The following is a 26,779-nucleotide window of genomic DNA, read 5'->3' as shown; positions in this document are numbered from 1 at the left end:
GGTGCTCGGTCCTCTTCAGAACCATCCTGATTCCCTGGGGGTTGTTGGGGTCCTGGATCAGAGCCGAAGTCCAGGTGAAGCTGGCAGCTGCAGCATCCTGTGGGAGACATTTGTTAGTTAAGCTAATTTCCTTCATACATTGAAGTGCAAGAAATATTGAATCGGTAATTTAATTGAAGATTCAAAAGTTTCAAAAATAGCAGATCTACAAGCTCGAAACGCACTTGCAGATCTGTTATTTTAGATACTATTGTGACTCGCATGCAGGACACTGCCAGAGGCATCAAGAGCTCCCAGCCAGCAGACTGGTGCTGTGGGAACCAACACATGGGCACCGGTCACGAGGACGCCCCATACTAACATATGTGGATATACTCAAGAAAGATGCACGAGCGCAAAGCACCAACGAGCTGGCCGGATGTATGGAGAACCGGGATGACTGGAGGCGACGATGGTGGGCTCGTCTGAGGACGACCTAGAGAGAGTGACGTGAAAATATAATTGAGGATTCAAAAGTTTCAAAAATAGTAGATATATATCTATATATGATTTTTTTTAACAATTGATTTGAAAAATATATAAATGACACTTAGCAAGGAGCCACTGCTCCTTAACGTGGAAGAGCTTCATGGCATGCATCCAGTACAGCTGACACTTCCTCTAGTCATCTCATGGGTGCTTGGATCCATATCCCCTGGATGGCCTTAAATTGGATGGGAACCCCCAGGAATGGATTAAGTGGCTATTAATGCTGCCAGGCAAAGGGAAGTCTGGAACTCTCTGCTGGAACTGTTGCCCCTGAACCAAACTCAAGTGGTTGAAGATGTATAAAAAGATTATGCAGATGGTTAGTTCTTACACAGTAAACATCATCAGACAGTGTTCATTTGTCCGTTTGTAACTCTGAACGGTCCCCACTGCTCCAGCACAATATAATATAAAATAAATCAGTTCTTTTAAGTTAACATCAGCTTATTAAAAACAGCCGATGTACTTACAAGCTCACAATGTGTCACGAATCATGCGAGGCGTTTTGTGAGCATGTGGATCTGCCATTTTCAACAAATCTTGAGAAAAACATTTTAACACAAATATTGTAAAATATGGGAAATCTGGGATCTACCCGACAATATTTTCGCGTGGGTGTCGTAGCGACACGACATAGCCAAATGCATATTAATCTGGGGGTCGTTGAATTGGACATAGTCATACTATCTGATGATGAGGACCTAACGGTAACAAATAGTGGCCGCACTGGCTGGTAGGCCTACAACCCCGGTTGAAACCATTGCTACTAGGCTATATGAGAGTCAGCAAACCGTTAACATTTGGGTACCTTATATTTGAACCGGTCCAGTTGGCTAAATGTGTACAATATCAGAGTTAAATTAACACGAGTAGAGCAACTTGTTAATTGTTCGGTCCGCAGTACAATTTAAAAACGACTCCCATGTCCCATTATTACAATTCACCGTGTAATTGTATGCATTTAGAAACGGACGGTTTTCAAAATTTCATTTATCAAGTATACATTTCAAATGGCCGAAAAATACACGGACCAGTATCCACAGGCACAGTGCAAGTGCAAACTTACTAACTCAAAATAATCAATTCTAAACAAACGACATCGAAAGAAAACAATGCTACACATTAACCATTTCAAATCAGGGCCTAAACAAACCGACCGTCTGTCTAAACTGGGAGGCATACTATCATCCGACAGAGCATTAGGTGCCCTGCGGGTCGGGAGAGGGTTGCGGTTAGGTTTAGGTGTCTGCCCCGGGGGAGGTTAGGGTTAGGGTGAGGGAGGAGGTAGGTTGTCGTTCGGACCAATGCTCCGTCGGATGAAAGTACTGCACTCGTCTAAAATACCCGTTCTCTAAAAAAAATTACATTATTACAAGTTTACAGTACCGGTACATATATTATTAAATGTTAACATACCATCTCCATGTCCTCAGGTAACGTTGTACGTTGATACTAGTTGATTCTACGTTGTGAAGTTGAAGAAGTTAACTGTCTCTTTGTGGTTGTGTCAGAAGAAAGTCTCAACAAACGTCCGATCAGTTAGAAGGTCAGTCAGTGAGTGAAGAGATTCAATGAAGACAGTTTGATATTACATTAACGTCATATCAGACACCTGCCGCTGGTTGGCTCTTTTGAATATGAACTCGCGTTTCCATTCGATAAGCGGCGCTCTCGACGCTCGACCCCGCTCTGATTGGTCAGTCAAATTCAGAAACCGACATTTCGCGAGAACGTACGAGACCGGACGAGAGGGAGAACAGACGTACAAGCTCACAGTGCGTCACACCTGCAGCCCGTTGTGAGTTTGCAGATCTGCGGTTGTCGTAGCAGGCTAGGCTACCGCTAGCTAATATTGTATTCATAGGAGACCCTTTCCAAGGGTGCGCTCGTTTTACCGTATAGTTTTGACCCGCCGGCTACTACTAGGGGGCTATGACGTTTTTTTTTGAGTGGTACTGTTCAACTGATGGCAGACCGTCACACACAACAGCTGAGACGACTGAACCGAATTTAGAGAAGATCATTATTAGCCTACTGTTTAGTAATTACTAGTGATCCATTGTCGGCCACTGTTACTGATTTACATAATGAACCGATACACCATTAGTTATGTAAATGTGGGCCACATGACAGCACTAGCACTCTATTGATACTAGTAAACTCATCTGTTCAATACACAGTAACACCCCCTGTTGTGTATTGAATAGATTGAATAGAGTAGTTAGAGTAGTAGACTAAAGTTCAAGGCCTTCTGTCTTGAACTTGACCATAGGAAACCTGAGGTGGTTCAGGGGAGTTCCTGCAAAATGTGTTTAGCATGTACTTTAACCACGCCTGCAGAAGTGATGATAATGCTCTCTATATATTTCATCATAATACCAGCAGTTACCAATCCGCTGCTCTATGGAATCGGCACTAAAACCATACGAGTTGCGATTTTTAATCTGTTCTTTAGGAAAACGAGGAGGGTACCGAGATAAGAAGAGAAAGGACACTGCTGTATAGGCTATTCATTTACAATTATTATTTAATTGTATTTTATTATCATTGTTTCATTGTCTTTGCATTGTTTAAATTAAGCTGTTCTTTTTGTATAATTGCTACTACTATCATATCCAAGGTGAAAGTAAATAAGGTTTATGCCAGTATATCAGCAGCACTCGAATGTAAAAGTCATTATCTGGTCATAGCCCAACATCCACACATTCTAGTCCTCTGTATTTTACTTCTACATGCAGGCATCTGACAAACAGTGGATATACTGCCCTCATGTGGCCATTCTCGGGTCTTCAAATGATGCTCCTTTGTATTCTGGCAGTGTAAATAACTCAGGGGTATATTTGGGTGCTGTATTGCAATCATTGTCTCCACCAGGCCGAAGGCATGGGGAGAGAGTATGTTTTGCACTCCTTCTGTGTGTGTGTGTGTGTGTGTGTGTGTGTGTGTGTGTGTGTGTGTGTGTGTGTGTGTGTGTGTGTGTGTGTGTGTGTGTGCGCGTGCGTGTGTCCGTCCTTCCTTCTGTCTGTCCGTTACCAGCTAATGTCCGGCACCGTTGGCCTTTTGTAAAAATAAAAATAAATTATATTACTCCTCCATATTTTGTGAAAAAATCCCGCAAATCATTACACAGTATCTCTATAGTCATGTGATCAAGACAGATCTGTCCGATATTGCATATTCCATAATGCAGTGGCTTTAAAAATTTGCAGGATTGGCCCGATTTGAACAAAAAGCCTCAAATCATGAACGCAGCGTGCAATTTACGTGAAATCTTTCACAGACGTTCCTACTACCAACAGGTGGATTTTTTGAACATTTTTTAAACAAAAGAGCTGGCTGGACAAATGGGCAAACTCATCGTCAAATGATTAACAATTTCTAAGATAAACTAGAAACTACATTTCAAGAAATTTTACTGGCTGCCTGCAGCTCGCCAAGTCTGTGCATCATTTGAGCCACGGACCACCATTTGATGACATTTAGCCTTTCATACCCTGCAAGGGTACATGTAACGTGTCGTTTTCTGTTTTTCCACGCGTTTCCCCATTGACTTTGAATGGGGCATTTTTCATCAGACAACCAACAAATGTATTACAAAGGATTTATTATTTATAAACCAGCAGTACTAACTATACAGTTTAGGTCCTGGTAGGATAGAAAAACAGCGGTATAAAAGGTCCTGGTAGGATAGGCACCCTCCCTGTAGATGTGCTCTTGAGCAAGGCACTGCACCTGGCATTGCTCATTTAGTTTCACATCAACCCAAGATCCTCGGAGAGGAATGGGTCGGTTTCTCGTAGAATGAATATCAGTTTTAAACTTGCAGGGGTTCCTTTGCTCCTCACTGTGTCTATGACAAGACGTGCCTTTTCATGGATCCCTTTCTTCGCACAGGCTTCATCATACTCTTCTTTGATTATCACCCTCTTCTCAAACAGTTTGTCCAGGATCTGGTTGAGAATGGGATGTGAAATGCTGTTGATGAAGCTGCTGCGCACAGACAGCAGTCTGTCTGTCGCTGCATGACTTGGTGTGTGCTGAACATGTTGAAAGGTTGAAAGGTTTACATAACCTTCCCATGCACATTTGGAGGTGTTACTGCTGCTTAGAAGCAGCCTAACGTGGCTTAAACGTCGCTCTAAATAAATGACAAATGTCGGGACGTAATTGTGATAGGAACATTCGTCGACTTCAAATACAGCTCTAACTGGTTCAATTATAATGGAATCATCTTCAGGTGAAGTGGAGAGTGTATATTCTTGATTTGGGACTAGTTTACAGGGAGGCTTTTCAATGTAAATCTCTTCTCCAACTAGCTCCCTCCTTTTGTTCTTCACTTCGTCCAGCACGACGTTCCGAGGCAGCAGCAACACTTTCAGAGTTGAACTGGGATGATCATCGTCAATCGGTGGTTTATAAAACACTGGCACCAATGCCTGGACAGGACTGGGCCCATACAGCAATGCTGTCAGCATCTCCATGACGATACCAAATAAAGACAACCCAGTTACATCTATGATAACATGAGTTTCTGTGATCACACAGGGTTTGATCAGCTCAAAGCCATCATCATCCACCACATGGACAACAGACAAGGACTTGCCTCCACCCGTGGAGAGGATCTCACAGTGTGGAATGTGTAGCTGACACACAGACCCCTGAGAAGCTTTGATGTCAAACAGTGGTCCCGCAGGCTTCTTGCTCAGCTGGGATAGAAGCCCCCGGCCCCAGGGGACTGTCTTGTAAGTCACCTCTCCATCTTTCTCCATCTTAAACCCCAGGCCGGTCACGCTGCATCGGAACAGTCCTGCGTGGGTGCAGTGGAACCTGTAGCTTTCCTTGTTTTCCACAACAATGATATCAGGTGTGAATGTCTGCGTTTTGTCCAGTAGTGTAACATCATTTACACTGTGGGAGCGTTTTGCTCTGAAACCTGTCTTGTTCTCTAAACATGGGATTTGGATCAGTGAGGGTAAGCTGTGAGAACGAGGCAGAGAGGGGGATTCTTCCATCCTCAAACCACTGAAGGACAAACTTAGATCAGTTTCATCTTGGAGCTCCAGAGAGGACAGCGATTCTGTAACACGATGTTCTTCCATCTCACCATGCATAGGAATAGTTCCCTATAGAGAATAGAGAAAGGGATAATAAAATCAAGGACATTAATTAAACAAATATTAAACCAAGACCTTTCCACAACGCCAGCTCTTAAAAATTGAACATCCTTGCCAACTGATCGACTGCTGGGTGATTCCTGACTCTGTCTGCACCTTGGCATTGAAGCCTAGCCAATAAACCAATGTTAATCGGTGACAAACATATCCTTTGGATATAGGTAATTCTGTTAGTTCCGTGTTGGAGAGGCTTTTGCAAGTTTAGAACTACAATGCTAATTTAAACGACAGCACGCAGTTTCACAAGTTTGTAATGTGTTATAAATCCAGGAAAAGTATGTTCAAAGTGTACGTGTTGTGTTGACAAGGGACATCCCTAGTATCAATATTATATCCATATTGGTCTACGTCCATGTACCAAAGTTTGAGGCTGTAGCATGTTGTAAACAAAAGTTAGAGCTGTGTAAAGGCCAGCCAATTGGTATTCAACATTATTTGTCCAGTTCTGTAAGGTTACTGCCTGGGTCCACATGATTTCACTTGAATTATTAATTATTAACTTTCTCGGATTACAACTTGCATTCCAACATCATTGCATTCCAGAGGAATGTGCTTAGCTTACTGACCTTGAGTTTTGCATTCGGTTCCTAACATCACAATGTTAGGGTGGATAAATTGTTGCTTTTGTATGGATTCTTTCTCAATATGCTAAATGCAAACCACACTGTGGTGCCAAACATCAGGTGGACACTTGCAGCCTGCTTCTGTATTTCCATTACATCCATATATTCACCCAGTATTATGGTAAGAACTTAAAGAAGAGTTATGTCCTATGATGCAGGTGCAGAACAGTGAATCAGCTGGTATGTGTATAGTATGTGTAGGCTACTTGGAGCAACCATTATGCTTATTTAATTTCTCTATCATTCTGAGAGGACAAAGCATCACACAACCATTGTCCAAAGGACAAATAAGGGCAAACAGAGATCCGTCAATATCCTCTCCATCACCCAAGAAACTTAAAAATAGACTACACATTCAAAACAAAGAAACACAAGACAATAACAGCAACAAACAACAAAACAAAAACACACTGCAAACAAATACAAAACAACATCTATACAGAAGTCCAATCCTGCGGGACGCACATGGGGTGTAAGCACAAAAACCAGGAAGAGATGCCGGCAGACAGCGGCTTTTGGCCGTACATGGAAGTTCAGGTGTGCCTGCGCTGTCTGTCTGTCTCTGCGCTAACCTCATTGGCCAATATACCACCCACATCATTTTGCTCAACATATTCCAACTCCAAACCTCTTTGAAAATATCAAATTTACCCCTGATGCTTTCCATTGTTAAAGAGGATGACTCTCAGCAATTGGTCAAATATTCGGACGGCCTGTACATATTCTTCCAGTTTGCAACTTTTAACCCATTTAGGCCTGACCTCCAAAAAGAAAAAAAAACTTCTAAATCCTCCATTTTTCTGAAATACATATTTTCACGATTGTTCAAAAATAGCAGACCTACAAGCTCGTAGCGCGCCACTCAGTGGGGCGCTATGAGCTTGTAGAAATGCTATTTCTCAATAGCTAAATTATAACATAATGTTTAACCCATTCTGACCTGAGATCAGATTCATACGAGGTTTCCACATGGACACACACTGGTCTGATTAACCCATTCTGACCTGAGATCAGATTCTAGAAATGTCAGTCGCTCTTCGATTTTTCAAAAATAGCAGACCTACAAGCTCGTATCGCGCCAATCGGTGGCGCGATATGAGCTTGTAGATCTGCTATTTTTCAATAGCTAAAGCATAACATGATGCCGTCACCAAAATGGGTGCCCGGTCAGGATGGGTTAAAACACCAAAAGGGGTTCCCGCCCAAAATGGGTTTTAAACATGAGACATAACCCAATGCTAAGGATGTCTTGATAATTTCTTGGTGCGCCTGTGTCCATAGAGTGCAAGGAAAGGGAATGAACACATTTTAAAGATTATTACTCTTTGTGAAGGCTTCATCATACATACTACATAGATTGTCAGAAGATCAGATTGTATGACTTTGCCGAGGTTTCTTTGGGAAACAATGAAACAATGCAACACAAACATTATCACAAGCATACAGTACTTTATTGACTCAATTCATAACAAAAGAAATATAATGAAGAATACATGGCAGGCCAAACAACATAATAATAATAATAATAATAAACTTTCACTACATAGCCTACTTTGAAGCCATGTTTATATCAATATTTGTATTTCTCCATGTATTTCTCCAAAACATGTAAAATAATTCAATAAACAGAACATAAAATATATATTTTTTTTTTTCTCCGTCCGTACTTCCCAATACCAGTTGGCATAAGTAGGACCATAGACTAAGAATCAAACATTGATTGACAGCAAGTCACCATGTGGCTTACTTGAAATGTGCTTGAAATGTACTTTATACAGTAGCTATAAAGTAGCTACACTTTTTTTTATTACTTTTGTATTACACAAATGGGGTGGTGCTATTTGGTCTCCCTGCTCTTCTATTGATAAATATATAAATTTCTCCCCTGAGCAAGCAGGCAGGCTCTATTGGCACAGTGGTAAAAATGTCAGTACTTGTATGGGTGGCCAGGGACCCGTGTTCAAATCTGGGGTAGAAGAACATTAAAGTTACATATTGTAGCTTTAACTCAGAGTGTGATGCTCCTTTTTATACTCTGAGTAAAATGTCTCTAGTCTATAGGATAGCAATACAGTAACCACAGCATTTCACCCTCATGCAGGGAAGGAAGGCCTCAGATGGAGCCGGATGTGGGTATAGGTGATGACCTCATGGATAGAATTTACTGTTGTTTATTTTCTTCTCTTTCATTCTAAAACACAAGAGGACAGCACATGTTATATTGAAGGACTCATTCTAAAACACAAGAGGACAGCACATGTTATATTGAAGGACTCATTCTAAAACACAAGAGGACAGCCCATGTTATATTGAAGGACTCATTCTAAAACACAAGAGGACAGCACATGTTATATTGAAGGACTCATTCTAAAACACAAGAGGACAGCACATGTTATATTGAAGGACTCATTCTAAAACACAAGAGGACAGCACATGTTATATTGAAGGACTCATTCTAAAACACAAGAGGACAGCACATGTTATATTGAAGGACTCATTCTAAAACACAAGAGGACAGCACATGTTATATTGAAGGACTCATTCTAAAACACAAGAGGACAGCACATGTTATATTGAAGGACTCATTCTAAAACACAAGAGGACAGCACATGTTATATTGAAGGACTCATTCTAAAACACAAGAGGACAGCACATGTTATATTGAAGGACTCATTCTAAAACACAAGAGGACAGCACATGTTATATTGAAGGACTCATTCTAAAACACAAGAGGACAGCACATGTTATATTGAAGGACTCAAACACAACCCAAGGATGGAATGCTAGTCAATGCTTATTACTGTATGTATTGCTGTAGAAGATTCATGTTCAATAGATGTGTCAATGGTGGAAAAAGTACTACAATTACTGTTTACTTAAGGAAAAGTATCATTACTGCAATGTAGAAATACTCTGTTACAAGAGAGTCCGCAATCAAACATTTACTTGAGTAAATGTCCAATGTCAAGTTGTCAAAAGTTTTCAAACGTATACAAATATTTTGAAACTAGCAGATCGGCTATTTTCAAAAAGCCGAAATGTTTACGACATAACTGAAGTGGTTAATGTATGTTTTGTAATGATAATACAAATCTACAAAGTAACTAGTAACTAATTTTTTTTGTTACTAGTTACTTTGTAGAGAACATTTAATGTTCAAATAAATGTAGTGGAGGAAAAAGTACAACATTTGGATCCGAGATGTAATGAAGTAGAAGTCAAAGTATTGGAAATTGGAAACACTTCTCAAAATTGTACTTCAGTAAATGTACTTAGTTGCTTTCCACCACTGGGACGCGCTAAGAACTTACTTCTGTCTCTCACTGCCGCTGGGCACTCTGTTGAGGTCATTGTGGTGTTGAGGAGGGACAGGGCGGGTGTTTGTGCCGTACAGGAAAGGTTCGTTAGGCTCTTGCCTTTTCCGCAGTTCGCTAGAAGACGAGTAGAGTTCCTCCGCCACTTTCTGAGTGAGCGGAGCAGCAAGTTAGGATCACAATCACATAATTCAAACTGGAGGGGAAATAAAATAAAACCTAGCATAAAAGTATTCTAAATCTTCTAAATCCTCCAGTTTTTTTAAATAAATATTTTCCCGATTTTTCAAAAATAGCAGACCTACAAGCTCGTAGCGCGGTGGCTCGCTATGAGCTTGTAGATCTGCTATTTTTCAATAGCTAAATTATAAAATAATGTTTAAAACACCAAAAGGGGTTCCCGCCCCAAAATGGTTTAAGATCACATAATATAAGAATTGTGAGAAAAAAAAACGAAAGAAAAGAAATCGACAACAATTTTCAGGCTTAGTTAGAAATTATTACATCTCTCATTACACCACCGGCACAAATCATCACAATTCCATGCCAGACTTTCCGGGCCTTCATTGCCATCCCCAGTTCCTGCTTAATGTGTACCTAGCGATGACATCAGGGAACGACAGTTTTCTACCTCTGGTCTGCTTTGAGGCAGGACTCCGAGCGTCACATCATGTCTCAGTTCTTTCATCAAACAAACTATCATCATCATCATCATACTATAATTCTAACAATGAATGAATGTCACTAACACCGGCGTATCTCCTCATTGCCTGCACCAATCGCTCCCACACAGGCATTGACCATAATAATAATAATAATAATAATAATCTTAACGGAGCCATTTTTTCAATAAGATTAATAATGAATTTATTAGTGAATAAAAACCAGTTTATTTGTCCGTGGTCTATCTCCGACCGAGCCACACTATTAGCACACATCTCTCCATGCCAAAAAAAATCTGCACTCTCCCAGAATCCAGCTAAGCTTCATTTTACCGACGCTACTGTCATATTTACTGTACAGATATTGTTTTTATAGTACAGCAGATAATAGAAACGATCTTTCACTTGGTGATACAAGCGTGAAATTTGGCATGAACATGCCTCTGGGTCACCTCTTTAACTTTTTTAACCGAGCCAACGAAAAATCCAATATGGCGGTCATTTGTCAAGATGGCCGCCAAATAAAAAAGGCCTTTTGTGGCGGTTCTGGACAACCATGGGTGCGGCCGACTCGAGACCGGGCACTGCACTCCCTGTGGGTGTGTGGAACGTGTGTGTCGAATTTGAAGTCGGTGGGGCGAACGGTTCTCGAGTTACGTGGATTACAGATGTACACACGCACACAAAATTCGTGCAATATAGCAGATCATTGGAACGGTTGTTCGCTTGGTGATACAAGCGTGACATTTGTCATGAACCTTCCTTTGGGTCAACTCTTTAACTTTTTTAACCGAGCCATCCAAGAATCCAATATGGCGGTGCTATTTCAAGATGGCCGCCACATCTAATTGTTAGCCTATGTCTACATTTCTTCCAAATTTAGGAAAAATATCACCATTATAGATAGATAGATAGTTTTTTTATTTTTTTTATTTTTTTTATATTCTTTATATAATTTTTTTATTTCTTTGTTATTATTTTTAGTTTTCATACTGAAAATGGTAGCATGCTAATGCTAACTTAATGCTAACATGGTAGCATGCTAATGCTAACATGATAATTAGCATTAGAAAATGGTAGCATTAGCATGCTATAAAAATTACAAAGAAAAAAAAAAAAAAAATAAAGAATAAAAAAACAAAATATCTTTTTTTAAATAAATCTATCTATCTATCTATCTATAATGGTGAAAATTTTCCTAAAATTTGTAAGAAATGTAGACATAGGCTAACATTTAGATGTGGCGGCCATCTTGAAATAGCACCACCATATTGGATTCTTGGATGGCTCGGTTAAAAAAGTTAAAGAGGTGACCCAGAGGCATGTTAATGCCAAATTTCACGCTTGTATCACCAAGCGAACAACCGTTCCAATGATCTGCTATATTGCACGAATTTTGTGTGCGTGTGTACATCTGTAATCCACGTAACCCGAGAACCGTTCGCCCCACCGACTTAAAATTCGACACACACGTTCCACACACCCACAGGGAGTGCAGTGCCCGGTCTCGAGTCGGCCGCACCCATGGTTGTCCAGAACCGCCACAAAAGGCCTTTTTTATTTGAAAAAAATTACCGCCATATTGGATTTTTCGCTGGCTCGGTTAAAAAAGTTAATGAGGTGACCCAGAGGCATGTTCATGCCAAATTTCACGCTTGTATCTCCAAGTGAAAGGTTCTCTCACAATATGGCTGTTAGCCGCTGTACTACGGGCAAAGTTGCTGTGACGTCATAATCGTCACACTTCTCCACCAGCACACAGGCCAGCCATCCACACCGTTTGCACACATCTCACCATGCACAGCAGCAACAGCTAAGCCTGTCCACACATCAACCTTGAACCACTACTTTGCATTCATATTCATGTCATATTTACAGTACTACGGCCTTCACAGTGACCGGGATCCCCCTTTGCACAGACAGGCGATTGACGATTCAAACCACACACAGGTAAAAACAGCGCAGGCACCATTGTGGCAGACAGGCAGCTGTTACACACGGCGCATAGCCTACTAAGGTTATTTAACCACTTTGCAATGCAATGTTTGAACGTCACTTCATATTATAACTTCAAACCAAACGCGGGTGACACGCCTGCAGGTCACTGACGATGCGCGTCGCGCAGTTACAGATCTCATCTTTCCTGCACCTAATGTGAAACATTGAACAGCACGGCCACGATCACAACGGAATGATTATCTATCGGGGTGGCTCTGTTGGATCAGAACATATCAATAATTTAAGCCACCACTCGAAGGAAGGGAAACACACATCCCGTAAAATACAATGATAAAATACATACAGACAAATGCAATGACTAACGTTTGGCTGCCCTGTCGACACCACTTCAGTACTCAGGAACGAAACATTCCTAAATCACATTCTCATTCTTATCCTGATTAGATAAAGCACAAAAAACTGCAACTTGATTTGAAGCCCAAAAAGCCAACCTCCGACTTTAATACAGTAGATTATATGCATCTCTATGGGCAGCAGACGGTCAGCTGAGCGGTTAGGGACCGTCTACAAAGTGCAACACCGAAAGTGAAAATATTCAATAGCTTTATTTCTATGCAGAATATTACCAACAAATATACATCACACATCAATGGTGTACTTATGATTGTACTACAGCATCTATTAGTGAATACATTTTTCCCATTGACTTGCATAGGAAAATCTACAACTATAACATTATGTCCTACAGTCCACTTGCCCCCCCCCCCCCCCCCCCCCTCAGGAGTGTAGGCTCATAACGGGGAAGAAGTTATAAGAGTGCGGGTGCCCCGTAGGCTTTTGTTTTCATTTGCTCGGTTCACCAGCAGCCCTTAGGGTTATCGGTTAGGGTTAGGGTAGCCGTTAGGGTTATCGGTTGACACCAGCAACATTATCTATCCATCCATCCATCCATCCATCCATCCATATTAGCCTATACTTTTGTGCCTATAACCCAACTTCCCAAGATCATCTGTAAACTATTCCCTGCCTATCAGTAATGTGATCTATTACATCGCATTACCCACACTGAATAAGTGAATATCATTTGCTGTTCATATATTCAGAACGGGTAAGGACTAGTAACTATAACTATAACAAATCTAAGAAATCTCAGGAATGTTTTGGGCACAGTGAACCACGTGATTTCCTACTGTGGTTTTCCAACACTACTTCTGGTATAACAGACTGTATTGGCTATAACAAAACATCATGCAGATACAGCCACCTCCCTGACAGAATCGCCAGACGCGTTTTTATTTTGGAACACAGTTCCACATTATGTGATTTAAAATATATCTGTGTATGTGTAATATAGTATCACAGTAATCTTAACCGCTTTATGCATATTTTATACAAACATATCAGATCTAGAAGCTCACAGCACACAACAAAGTAGCACATCTGCTATTTTTGAAAATTTTGCAGAATGTATGTATGAGCCAGCTAGAGCACGTGTGTCTGCTCCTCACCTGCACTTGTTCTATCTTGATGTGGACCAGGAGAGAGGCGAGCTCCAAGTTCTCACTGTAGCCATTCTTCAGGGATACCGACCGATAACCTGTCAAAACATGCAAAACACTAAACCAACCTGTACCGTACTGTACAGACGTGTATGTATGTATGTATGTATGCAAGCATGCACACACACACAGGTGTATATCGTCACTGTCGGGTGAAGAAGAAGTGAGTGCGTGTGTGCGTGCGTGCGTGTATGAGTGCATGCGTATACTATACGCAGGTCTCCTACCTTGGCGGATGCCTTTGAAAGGAAGCGTGGCCTGAGCCAGGAAGTTGGGGTCTGAGAACATGTCCTCTTCACTGACCACAAAGCGTAGGAAGGTCAGCTCTGGTTCGTACACGGGAAAGGTCACCGGAGCTGCAGGAGCCTTCCACGTTGGGTTCAGACCGTTGTCACCTGGGAATAAACACCTGGTTATCACCTTGAACCCATTCTGACCTGAGATCAGATTCTGAAAATGTCTTCTACATCCTGACAGTTTTCTGAAAAAGCCTATGTTTCTATGTCAGTGGTTCTCAAAAATAGCAGACCTACAAGCTCGTAGTCGCTGTACCACACTGTTGTGATGAAAAGAGAGTTGAGCCAGAAGGCAAAGCTCTCGCTGTCTACCGAGCAATCTTCATTCCTACTCTGACCTATGGTCATGAAGTGTGGGTCAGAATAAGGTTGCGAATACAAGCGGTCGAAATTAGTTTTGTTCGACGGGTGGCTGGCATCTCCCTTAGAGATAGGGTGAGAAGTTCAGTCACACGAGAGAGACTCGGAGTAGAGTCGCTGCTCCTTCGCCTGGAAAGGAGACAGCTTAGGTGGTTCTTGCATCTGGTTAGGATGCCTCTCAGGCGTCTCCCTATAGGGAGGTCCTCGAGGCACGTCCCACTGGGAGGAGACCCCAGGGCAGACCAAGGCACAGTTGGAGGAAACACATCGACTCACTGGCCTTGGAACGTCTCGGGATCCCCCAGGAGGAAGTCACTAATGTTGCTCTGGAGAGGGACGTCTGGAACACTCTGGTGGAGTGACCCGACTACGGATAATCGGTTGAAGATGGATGGATGGATGGATGGTTCTTAATTGACACGATATAAGAAAAGTCTATGGGAATTCAGAATGGGAAATAAAACAAAACAACAGCGACCCAGGTAGGACGTGTAAAAGGAGGATTGGCCACAGAGCTGTCCATATCCCACTCTTTTCCTCCCCGTTAACACCCCATTTATCCAACAACCCCTCGACTCACGAAAGACAACAGTCTTGAACTTGCACTCCTCGGTGTGTCCACACAGTTCAATCTCTACGAACGGGCTGGCGATGTTGCGGCATGGCTTAGGAAGGTGCCTGGCTCCGATCACCTGCAATGGGCAGCAGACAACAAACACTGAATGGCCGTCACAGAATGTTCACCAAGGTTGTCATTTGACATGCCAAACCGGAGAAATGCACCGCAAAAGATAACTCTGATTCGCTTAACCAATTTGAGACCTGAGACCTGATTCTACAAAACGTCTTCTAAATCATGACAGTTTTCTGAAAAACCCTATGTTTCTATATCAGTGGTTCTCAAACTATTTCATGTCAAAGACCCCCGAATGATCTGTATTTGGCCGCCGACCCCCATCTGAAAATATGTTGTTCCAGGAACCCCCCCCCCCCCCCAGAAGCAAAAGCGTTCGCTGTGAAAGAATATATATTCAAAGATTTGTGCCACATTTTCAATGATTTTTCAAAAATAGCAGATCTGCAAGCTCATAGCGCTTGTAGATCTGCTATAAGTGGTTAAAAAGCTATAAGGTGACACAGATGCGTCCTGAGGTCTAAATGGGTTAAGTTGAATGAATGAGAGGAGTATGAAATGGTCATAATGACCACTGTGTGCATGTTCCTGTGGACACCTACCCTGACAGTGATGTTGAACTTGACCTTCTTCTTGTCCAGTTGAGGGTCGTAGCCATCCGTGCGCATCAACTCCGGCTGCAGGACGTATCCCGTACATCCATTCAAACCGAAGAGGGCGCTGTTCAGCTGTGTGTATTTGTCTGTGCAGACATTAAAATGATGCTGCTATTATTAGGAATCCATTAACCAAATGTAAACGTTGCAGTCAATTCAACACTGGAGACAAGTCATAACAAAGACTATAAAAATTGTGCCTCCCTGTTTGGCACTCAGCAGCAATGAAGGGTTGGGTTGGGTATAAGTCCCTGTGAAATACTAGCGTCCCGCCTCACGCTACAGAAGCAGGAGATAAGACTCCTGTCCTATGGGCCACATGGCTTGGCAAGTCTTACTTTGAATTTGGTGCAGCTTTTAAATTTCACCTCCTGATCCTACTTACTAAATGCAAAAACAAGCCAAATAGATTTATAAATGTTTCAGAGAAGATAATAATAACAGAGAGAATTTGACTGAACACTTCTAATATTATACAGTATAATGAATTGCATTTTTTTATAGCGCTTTTCTAAGTACTCAAAGCGCTTTACAGTGGTTCATTCATTCATACATTGGGAGGTGAAGCGGCTATTAGGTGGTAAGAAAGAAAGAAAGAAAGGTACTATGTTTACCCAGGGTAACTGGACTAAGCTCAAGAACTTGTTTACAGCCAGGCCCTGCTCAAGGGCACTTCAGCGGTGGTAATTGTAACGTGCCGGTCCGGGGATACGAACTAGCGACCTTCCGATATCAAGACCGCTCCGCAAATCGTTCGGCCACCGCTGCCACTATTATGGTACGCATGGCTAAACTCAAATTGGTTTGTCTCTTGCATGGCAAAACATAACACTTATGTGACAGGCTTTCTGCACGCACTAAGTTCATGTTCATTAGTGCGTGCTCAGACCGGCCCCACTGACCTGGAGTCTGGAAGTTGAGCGCCGCCATGTGACAACCGACAGCCCACACTGACCTGGAGTCTGGAAGTTGAGCGCCGCCATGTGACAACCGACCGCCCACAGAGGGTACGGGTCATAGTTGGAGGAGTCCACGCGCTGGCCTTTGGGGTAGATCCGACTCAGACCCTTGCGGTTGTACTCTAAGAAGGCTGGGATCCGGTTCGTCTCTGGAATCTTGTTCTCCACGAAGGAGCGGACCTCTTTGTAAGTGTAAGAGTCTGTGTACAGGCCAGGGATCAGAATTAGAATCAGAATCAGAATCAATCTTTAGTGTCACATCGCAGGTGGGTGAAATTCTTGGTTGTTGCAGGCTCATCATTGCAGTTAAGAAAGATAGAGAGAAGAGCATAAAGTACGTGCATAATACTGTATATGACTAATCTGCACGCTGCATTTACAAAACGTAGGCTGATGTAAGGGCTGTATGCATACATGCATAATGCATACATTAAAAATGCAATATGATTTGCTGAAATTGGTCGTTTTACTTATGGATGAGGCTATAGTTGAGGATAGTTTTGGATTTGAGTATTTTGTTTGTAGTTTGGTGGTGGTATATAGGGTCTGTACAGTGTATATATATATATATACAGTAAATATGTATGCGTGCGTGTGTGCGTGCGTGCATGGGCGCTATACCAAAGCTGTCTTTGTCCTTGCTGCGAGGCTGACAATAGACCACCAGGTCCGACATCTCCATGGCAACCTCGGGCCTCTTCTTCACTTCCTCTTGCAACTTGGCCTGGAATTGGACAGAAAAAAAGACAGGTTATGATATTAAGTCTATCTTTCTCTGGTTGATGTTCTTACAAATGGTGGCGATTAGCGGAGCATCGCCACAAATGATAGATTATGATTCATAATACATTATTCAAAGCTTTTGGGGACCTTGAATCCTAGATGCATGAATATATTGATACATGGGGAAATAAAAAGCAAAATTGTAAAAATGTATTGTGAATTACATTACAGATTTGACTACATTACAGACAATAAAACTGTAGGCCTATATTGCACACTAGCCGACAGATAAATGCAGAAATCGCTAATCTATTTCACCAGCTCAAATCGCTAATATATTTCACCAGCTCGAATCGCAAATCTATTTCACCAGCGCAAATCCCTGCATCTGTTTCACCAGTTTAAATCTCCACAGATACAGTATATCCAACATGGCAACGATCAATTTAACAAAGTCAAGGCTTTAAAAATTAAAACACAACTTCACACAGACCAATGTCACAGGTGACTCTGTCCATTCATTTTCTTACAGTATGTGGTTATAAGCGACGTGGGGGGGGGGGGGGGGGGGAGTAACAATATCCTCCAACGATACATATACAATCAGATCTAAGCAGAACTTGGTCCCAGTCTTAGGGCCGATTCATATATTTACCGCTGTTTCGGCGCTATAGTGCCAAAATGATTTCGGCTCGTCAGAAATTTTCAGTAGCACCGAAGAGACGACTTTAGGACGGTACCCGCCCCCCCCCCCGAACCTCAAATGACATCACATTGTAGGCTCTACAGCGCCGAACCGACTTTTATTCGGCTCTAAAATAGGAGTATGAATCGGCCCTTACTCAAGAGAAAAGCCTGGTCACAACCTCAGGCAGAGAGAAAAGCCTGGTCACAACCTAAGGCAGAGAGAAAAGCCTGGTCACAACCTAAGGCAGAGAGAAAAGCCTGGTCACAACCTAAGGCAGAGAGAAAAGCCTGGTCACAACCTAAGGCAGAGAGAGAGAAAAGCCTGGTCACAACCTAAGGCAGAGAGAGAGAAAAGCCTGGTCACAACCTAAGGCAGAGAGAAAAGCCTGGTCACAACCTAAGGCAGAGAGAAAAGCCTGGTCACAACCTAAGGCAGAGAGAAAAGCCTGGTCACAACCTAAGGCAGAGAGAAAAGCCTGGTCACAACCTAAGGCAGAGAGAGAGAAAAGCCTGGTCACAACCTAAGGCAGAGAGAAAAGCCTGGTCACAACCTAAGGCATAGAGAGAAAAGCCTGGTCACAACCTAAGGCAGAGAGAGAGAAAAGCCTGGTCACAACCTAAGGCAGAGAGAAAAGCCTGGTCACAACCTAAGGCAGAGAGAAAAGCCTGGTCACAACCTAAGGCAGAGAGAGAGAAAAGCCTGGTCACAACCTAAGGCAGAGAGAAAAGCCTGGTCACAACCTAAGGCAGAGAGAAAAGCCTGGTCACAACCTAAGGCAGAGAGAGAGAAAAGCCTGGTCACAACCTAAGGCAGAGAGAGAGAAAAGCCTGGTCACAACCTAAGGCAGAGAGAAAAGCCTGGTCACAACCTAAGGCAGAGAGAAAAGCCTGGTCACAACCTAAGGCAGAGAGAAAAGCCTGGTCACAACCTAAGGCAGAGAGAAAAGCCTGGTCACAACCTAAGGCAGAGAGAAAAGCCTGGTCACAACCTAAGGCAGAGAGAAAAGCCTGGTCACAACCTAAGGCAGAGAGAAAAGCCTGGTCACAACCTAAGGCAGAGAGAAAAGTATGGTCACAACCTAAGGCAGAGAGAAAAGCCTGGTCACAACCTAAGGCAGAGAGAAAAGCCTGGTCACAACCTAAGGCAGAGAGAAAAGTATGGTCACAACCTAAGGCAGAGAGAAAAGCCTGGTCACAACCTAAGGCAGAGAGAAAAGCCTGGTCACAACCTAAGGCAGAGAGTGCATCTGCGGAAGTGTCGGGCCAGAACGTCCGTCAGATGTATTACCCCCAGATACGATATCTTTTCGACCAATCACAGCACTTGCTTCATTCACAGAGAATGTAAACTAATTTGTAAAGCGTCAACAAAAAGCTTATTATATGCTCAGAAGCATTTAATCTGTTAACATACTGCCGCTAATACATCCATCAATGACCCTATTCATGTTTGAAAACAACCGTTAACCGTTAATTAAAATGTCGCTGCCAAATTGTTATTGTTTGCACACCATTAGATACTAGCATAGAGGTATGAATTTATGAAAGGATAGAGGGAGGACCGGAGCTTTTAATTTCAATGGAAGTTGCTCAGCGGCGTTTCGAAGCACCCGGAAGAGACTCCCAACCGTTATAACTCAATGGCACGAGGGAGCGGAATTTGAGGTCCGGGATGACGCAACATCGGGGCAGCAACTTCCTTTTCCCTCAAACCGATTTTTCTCAATAAAAGCTGTCGTAGCCTGTAGCTTTTATTGAGAAAAATCGGTTTGAGGGAAAAGGAAGTTGCCGCCCCGTTGTTCCTGCCTGTCGACTACAAAACAATACTACAACATGACGTAACGATGTCATCCACTCCCGAAAGGATCATATACCCTAAATGAAATGGTGCCCATGCAGGCTACTTGGATACTAGCCTCATGTATATGTATCTGTGTGGTGTGGGAATGGGACCAGGCCGCCTGGTACCATTCATGGAAATCCTCCACGGGCTCCGTCGCCAAGTCAAACTGCAGACTCTCGTTCTCCACGTCCTGTAGAGTCATCACGTGGGGCTTCCCATTCTTCCCGTCCTTTACTGGAGAGATAGAGGGAGAGAGAGAGAGAGAGAGAGAGAGAGAGAGAGAGAGGGGGGGGTTAGGCAGGAAGGAGAAGTTAGGGAGTTAAGGGAGGGGGGGGGGGTAATACTGCATAAGGCTGGGGCTCCACTGAGTACATGCAGTGTCGCTTTGCATAATTGCGTTTGGACAAAAAAACGAACCGGTGGCGAACCGGTGACGCCGTCCAGACCTAATGAACCTAATAAGACATTTAATAAGACATTTAATAAGACATTTTCAATGTGACCTGATAGGAATTACCCCAAACTCTGAACTCTGGCATAGATGTAAGCACACGCAATTGCGTGCACACACGGCAGTGTGCGCAGTCAGACAAATATAAACATAATACGCATTTTACATATGCACTCATGCTCACACACATACATACAGTACACATTCAGGGGTTACACACATCCGAGTTTGGATTCGATTTATATTTATTTATTATTTATATTTATATTTATGTTTTGATGTATAGCCTATACATATAATAATTGCATTTCTAATAAGAAGCTAGCAAAAAAAATAAGTGAATTCCTAGCGATATATACTCACAGCTGGGCGTGGGCGTCACGTGTTTGATCGTACACTTAGAGATGTCCACCACACCTTTACACAGCTCGCCCAATGGGTTGTCTTCTTCCTGTGTCACAGCCCAAATACATCAAATAAAGGCTTGCAGTGATCTATGCTATTCTACTACACATTAGTCTTAATGATTGTGTGGAAATCAATCAATTAATTAATTAATTAATTAATATTAATTAATTCATTTAATTCAAAACCTTCAATGAGGCCTATAGGAGGGCCATTCGAGACCGCAAGTGGAGCCCGCAGTACCACCGTTGCCCAGCGGTGGAGCCTGCAGAACCATTGCGGCTCAAGAAACCACCACTCCTGAATGAAGTGTCTGGTGCTGGGAGTCTGGTGCAACGCACAGGTCCTCGCTATACTCCTGGTGAGAGCAGGAGTGGACCTGGTGAGGCGTAGGAGGGGCCCGGACAGGAGGCAACCCACAGAGCCTAGTCCCTCCAGTCCACATGCCAGAAGTGTACCTCCCAGTCCCGGGCAGAGTAGTTCTGGAGTGGTTCCAGCGGATTGTGTGGCCCTGGTCTTTCCCTAGTGGGTCTGATCGAGGGTAGCTACTGGGACGTAAGTCGGGACTTAATCACCCCGGCTGGGTCACCCGAGTGAGGGGTATGATGTTCGCGAGACCCGAAACCCCGATGACCTTCTTGGGATACATCACTGAGGAGTGAGGAATTGAGGATACGTCCCAGGTGCATCCAAGCAATGTATTTTCGTTCTAATTATATATATAATTAATACATATATATATTATTTTTTTATCCCACCATTTGTAATCCATTTTTCACCCGGTGCCAATTGCCTAAGCTGTAATCCTGGGGGCTACTCTCCCTCTGCCAACCTGGGGAGAGCCCCGAACTGAGCTCATGCTGACTTCAATGCATGAGTAGTGAGCAGGCCGCCTTCTTATCACTTGACAGGGGGGAGGAGTTTCCCCCTTCATCAGGCGCCCCGGCAGACCAGGGAGAGGCAGTATAGAACGTCGCAGTCCCGCCCCCTTTCAGAACGACGAGTGGCCCAGGAAATGATTCTCCATTCATTTTCTCCATAGGCTTTTCAAAAATAATTTATTTAAAGACGGTTACGCCGCGGGCAAAGCCAACTCGGATCGTGACAAATCATGACAATAATTACAATGTCTTGGGCCGATCAAATAATTTATAAGAAGAAAAACTAAACAAATAGTGTTGTATCCTGCCTTTATTTTCTTCCTTCAAATTATTTGATCGGCACAAAATATTGTGTTGTGTTGTCATGATTTGTCACGATCCGAGTTGGCTTTGTCCGCGGCGTAACAGTCTTTATATAAATACTTTTTGAAAAGCCTATGGAGAAAATGAATGGAGAATCATTTCCTGGGCCACTCGTCGTTCTGAAAGGGGGCGGGCCTGCGACGCTCTATACTCGAGACCTGGAGTTTTTTCAACTAAAATACTGTACCTTCTGTTTTGTCTCAGGCTGGGCATTGTTGGACACTTCCTCAACATAATTCGATGGAAAATACAGCTGCAGCTTTCCACCATAGTCCCCTTTCCACCTGCAGGAGAGTACAGAGCAATGTGACGAAGGCACTAAATGATACCATGTCTCGCTAGATTTGTTTGTTTTTTTCAATGTATTTGCCACTGTTGTCCTGCACTTTTTTGCCATGAGAAAATAATTGTGTTGTTGCTGTTGTAACCGTTTGTTTTTTACTGTTGAGACCGAAGACGAATTTCCACACGTGGACAATAAATGAAACTAACTAACTAACTATTCAATCACTATTCAAAACTACTAATCAATGTTGAGCGCTCGCTTCGCTACAAATAGATAGCTAAGCTATAGTAGTACTAGCTTGTGGATAGCTTTACTATACTTTCAGAATGATGTGCTTTCAAGTTGTTAAGCAATTTAGCCTATTAAAAGACCCAGCGTGTGTGTGTGTGTGTGTGTGTGTGTGTGTGTGTGTGTGTGTGTGTGTGTGTGTGTGTGTGTGTGTGTGCGTGTGTGCGTGTGTGTGTGTGTGTGTGCGTGCGTGTGTGTGTGTGTGTGTGTGGCCTCACCAGCCGGAGAATGCACAGGCTCCTTCTGGCTCTTTAACCACGTTGTGTATCAGAGATCCTGTACTGAAGCTGAGCTCATCTGGCCTCATGGCCTGGTAGACATACAGGGCTCGAACAGTACTCTGAGGCTAGACCACACGCACACGCACACCCAACACACACACACACACACACACACACACACACACACACACACACACACACACACACACACACACACACACACACACACACACACACACACACACACACACATATCATTAGCGAAAGCATAGAGTGGAATAATTGTGCGTCATTAAGTGAACGGTGCAGTACAATGTACCGGGAGAGCAGTATGGGTTGGCGCCCCCAGCCTGTGTCCTCCGTGAGGAGGAAGCCCCAAAAAACCCTCGGTGAGGCCTTTAGGAGGTCCATTATAAATAATCCACCACTCCTGAATGAAGTGACCGGTGCTGGGAGTCTGGTGCAACGCACGGGTCCTATAGGCCTGGTGAGAGCAGGAGTGGACCTGGTGAGACGTATAGGAGGGGCCCGGACAGGAGCCAACCCACAGAGCCTATAGTCCTTCCACGTAGTTCCGGAGCAACGGATTGTGTGGCCCTTGTTTTTCCCTAATGGGACTGATCGAGGGTAGCTAAGCTACTGGGACGTAAGTCGGGACTTGATCACCCCGGCTGGGTCACCCGAGTGAGAGTTATGATGTTCGAGAGACCCGAAACCCCCAATGACCTTCTTGGGATACATCACTGAGGATAGGTCCCAGGTGCATCCATGCAATGTTTTTTTAGTTATAGTTATAGTCTGACTACATTGCTGTGTGTATACATACCATTGGTGGCTCGATCTCATTGGGTTCCACATATGTTTTGATGTCATAATGGGAAGCACAGTCTTTCTCCTATACAGAGACAGACAGAGGTAAAAGTAGAAATAAGTCAACACTTTCACTGTGTGTGGAGCACACGAGCAGCCATACACAGAGATCCACACCACCAACACATTGCAGGCTTTCTCACATTTGCTCAGTGACACACTCTGGCAGGACCTGCTCGTCACCAGTGTTGTTTTCGTCGACTAAAACTAAGACGAAAAATGTTCGTCGACTACCTTTTTTCACTGACGAAAACTAAATGGAAACTACATTAAAACTAAGCTATACGATGACTAAAACTAAGACTAAATAATATATTGACAATTTTGTCAACAAATAAAAACTAGACTAAAATGTTAGGAAGGGACTAGTGAACAGGAGATCTAGTATAATTCATTTTACACTTGGTTGCATGCTGAAAATAGCAGATCTACAAGCTCATCACAACGCGTGTGTGCTTGTAGATCTGCTATTTTCAGCAAGTGTAAAATCAGTCGTTACGACGGCATCAAGGCCCGCCAAAATACATTTTAGTCGACTAAATCAGCCGTGGATTTAGTGGGCTAAAATCTTATGATATTTAGTCGACTAAAACTAGACATTCCTGGTGACTAAAATGTGACTAAAACTAAAGGAAAACTATTCAAAAGACTATGAATAAAACGAAAATTAAAGAATTGCTGCCAAAAACAACGCTGCGTCGTCGTCACTCACCTCACTGAAGCGCTCCACCAGCTCCGGCGTGACCGGATAGCGTAGTTTGATTTTGCGGTACAGGGGCTTCTTCCTGAAATAGCTGACCAGCTCCACCAGACTCTCGAACTCCGTGGTGGTGCCCAGGAGGTACATGCTGCCCTCTCTCTGGATGCGACAGTGCTTCACCATGCCGTCTCCTCTGAGGGACAACATTAGAGGTGTTTTTTTAATACTGTTTTTATTAGGCATTTTTTTGTATATGACAACTTCAGAATATTATTGACAATGATAATGAGTAATTCAGTTATATAAAATGAAAAATAATAATGACAGGTAATGTAAATTCCACATACAATACATAATAAAAAATGATATATAAATGTGATAAACACGAAAAAACTAAAAACAGTTAAAAAATGACAAATGTGAACAGACAAACAAAACAAAGACAACAGGACAGACACTCTTGCTCTCAAACTTTCCCAACACGTTGTTGTAAATTAACTGAAGTACAGACATTTTTGTAACGATACATTTTAACAGCGATACGATACGTATCACGACACATGGTTGACGATACGATACATGGACGATATTGGTTAGTTTATGGCGATACGATACAATTCAATGATTTAAAATCGAAACAGTATAACTAACAGTAAGTAAGACATTAAATCTGTATGAAACTGGATAGTGCAGGTTTTTTAAAGGAAATGTATGAATATGGAAAATGTGATTCTCTGGCAATTACATGGACATTATATTTGAACACATTATGGACACATGTGGAGAATACACACATTTATCGATTGACCATGTGTAGCGATTGATGGATATTTCATCTGTGTTTACACACAATGCCATGTTCTTTCCATATCCTATGGTATTTTGCCCGGTATTTCTTGTTTGTGACTATACAGTATGTTTTCATGCTATCCCTACTTAACCCATTCTGAACGGGAACCCATTTTGTGTGTTGTTGTCTTAATGTCAGATTCAATGACGAATGGATTGTGTCATGATGTAAAGTCAATGTCAACTCACTGTACCTGAACGTGATGGCGAAGGAGTCAGGCTCTCCCTCCCTCTGTCTGATGAGGAAAGCTCCATCTCTGGGGATTCTCATCAGGTAGTCCTCTGCCTGGCCTCTGCTCAGATTACTGTAGAACCAACTGAGAAACCACACACGCAAGTCTAATATTAGGGTTTTATATATATATATATATATATATGTCTCTTGTTATCTTGTTGTGATAATTAACCCATTTTGACCTGAGATCAGATTCTAAAAATGTCTTCTACATCCTATGTCAGTGGTTCTTCGATTTTTCAAAAATAGCAGACCTACAAGCTCGTGAGCTTGTATATCTGCTATGTATGTAGATAGGCCTGTCACAACGATTACAACATTGTCTAATCGCAATTATTTGAGATAATCGCAATTATTTGAGATAATCGCAATTATTTGAGATAATCGCAATTATTTTCCAAAAGAAATAAAAAAACAGCAGATCTAATGTAAATCAACTATTTCCGCTATTTTGCAAAAAATAATTGGAAATTTTATACATTTAAGTTATTTGTCACATTTTGCCCTGTGCAATTTGTGATTACGAAGCCTGAATGGCAACCAGAGATACAAATTGTAACGTTCCAATGTTCAATGCAAAAGAAACACAATTGAAATCGTTAATCGCAGTTATTTGTGTGACAATAAAATCGTCAAACTTAACCTATTCTGGGCGGTAACCCCTTTTGGTGTTAGCATTATGCTATGCTTTAGCTATTGAAAAACAGCAGATCTACAAGCTCATGCTATTTTTGAAAAATCGAAGAACCTGCACTGACATAGAAACATAGCTTTTTCAGAAAACTGTCAGGATGTGGAAGATATTTTTAGAATCTGATCTCAGGTCAAAATGGGTTAAATGTGTAATGGTGACAGGACTAGAACACAATAATAACGATCAGTCCATGTGGCATATAATACACATAATAATAATAATAAGACGGACCCCTGCTGCAGGTGTGGATCGGGCTGAGGCACGGAGTCCGTGAGCCGCAGCTCAAACTCCTGGCAGCGCAGCGGGCTGTCTCTGTAGTGCTGGATCAGGGTGTAGACGTTGGGGAAGTGGAACTGAGGCGTCAGGTAGTAGTACGAGTTCTCTCCGTCGGTATCGGAGCGGATGCGACAGTGTAGGACTCGCCCGCCGCGCCTAGTGTAGGTACAGTACAGGTATTATTGGACCCAGATGACAGTTACAATTCAAAGCTGCAGTGCTGTAAGTACAGTTTTTAGGTGTTTGTACTTTACTTGGCTGTTTCCGATTTCCAATACTTTAA

The 26,779-nt window shown here is 42.6% G+C and overlaps 1 protein-coding gene across 2 annotated transcripts in view; it reads right to left on the bottom strand.

The window, feature by feature from the left end:
• Positions 1–8,389: 8,389 nt before the first annotated feature.
• plcg2 (phospholipase C, gamma 2) overlaps positions 8,390–26,779 on the bottom strand; it is a 37,335-nt gene continuing 18,945 nt past the window's right edge. For both annotated transcript variants that reach the window (XM_083763313.1, XM_083763314.1), the window contains exons 18-33: positions 26,452–26,652; positions 25,486–25,608; positions 24,455–24,635; positions 23,699–23,767; positions 22,870–22,997; positions 22,265–22,361; positions 20,792–20,879; positions 20,039–20,211; positions 17,346–17,424; positions 16,721–16,924; positions 15,712–15,851; positions 15,056–15,167; positions 14,047–14,214; positions 13,769–13,857; positions 9,637–9,788; positions 8,390–8,516 (exon numbers count right to left, since the gene is read on the bottom strand). In XM_083763313.1, coding sequence (XP_083619439.1) covers positions 8,474–8,516; positions 9,637–9,788; positions 13,769–13,857; positions 14,047–14,214; positions 15,056–15,167; positions 15,712–15,851; positions 16,721–16,924; positions 17,346–17,424; positions 20,039–20,211; positions 20,792–20,879; positions 22,265–22,361; positions 22,870–22,997; positions 23,699–23,767; positions 24,455–24,635; positions 25,486–25,608; positions 26,452–26,652 — 2,047 coding nt within the window. In that variant the 3' untranslated portion in view covers positions 8,390–8,473. The remainder of the gene's footprint in view (positions 8,517–9,636; positions 9,789–13,768; positions 13,858–14,046; positions 14,215–15,055; positions 15,168–15,711; positions 15,852–16,720; positions 16,925–17,345; positions 17,425–20,038; positions 20,212–20,791; positions 20,880–22,264; positions 22,362–22,869; positions 22,998–23,698; positions 23,768–24,454; positions 24,636–25,485; positions 25,609–26,451; positions 26,653–26,779) is intronic.

Source organism: Protomyctophum parallelum (assembly GCF_964188405.1).
Source record: "Protomyctophum parallelum genome assembly, chromosome: 4".
In the NCBI taxonomy this organism is placed as follows: Eukaryota; Metazoa; Chordata; class Actinopteri; order Myctophiformes; family Myctophidae; genus Protomyctophum; species Protomyctophum parallelum.
This window is presented reverse-complemented; position numbering and strand designations above follow the sequence as displayed.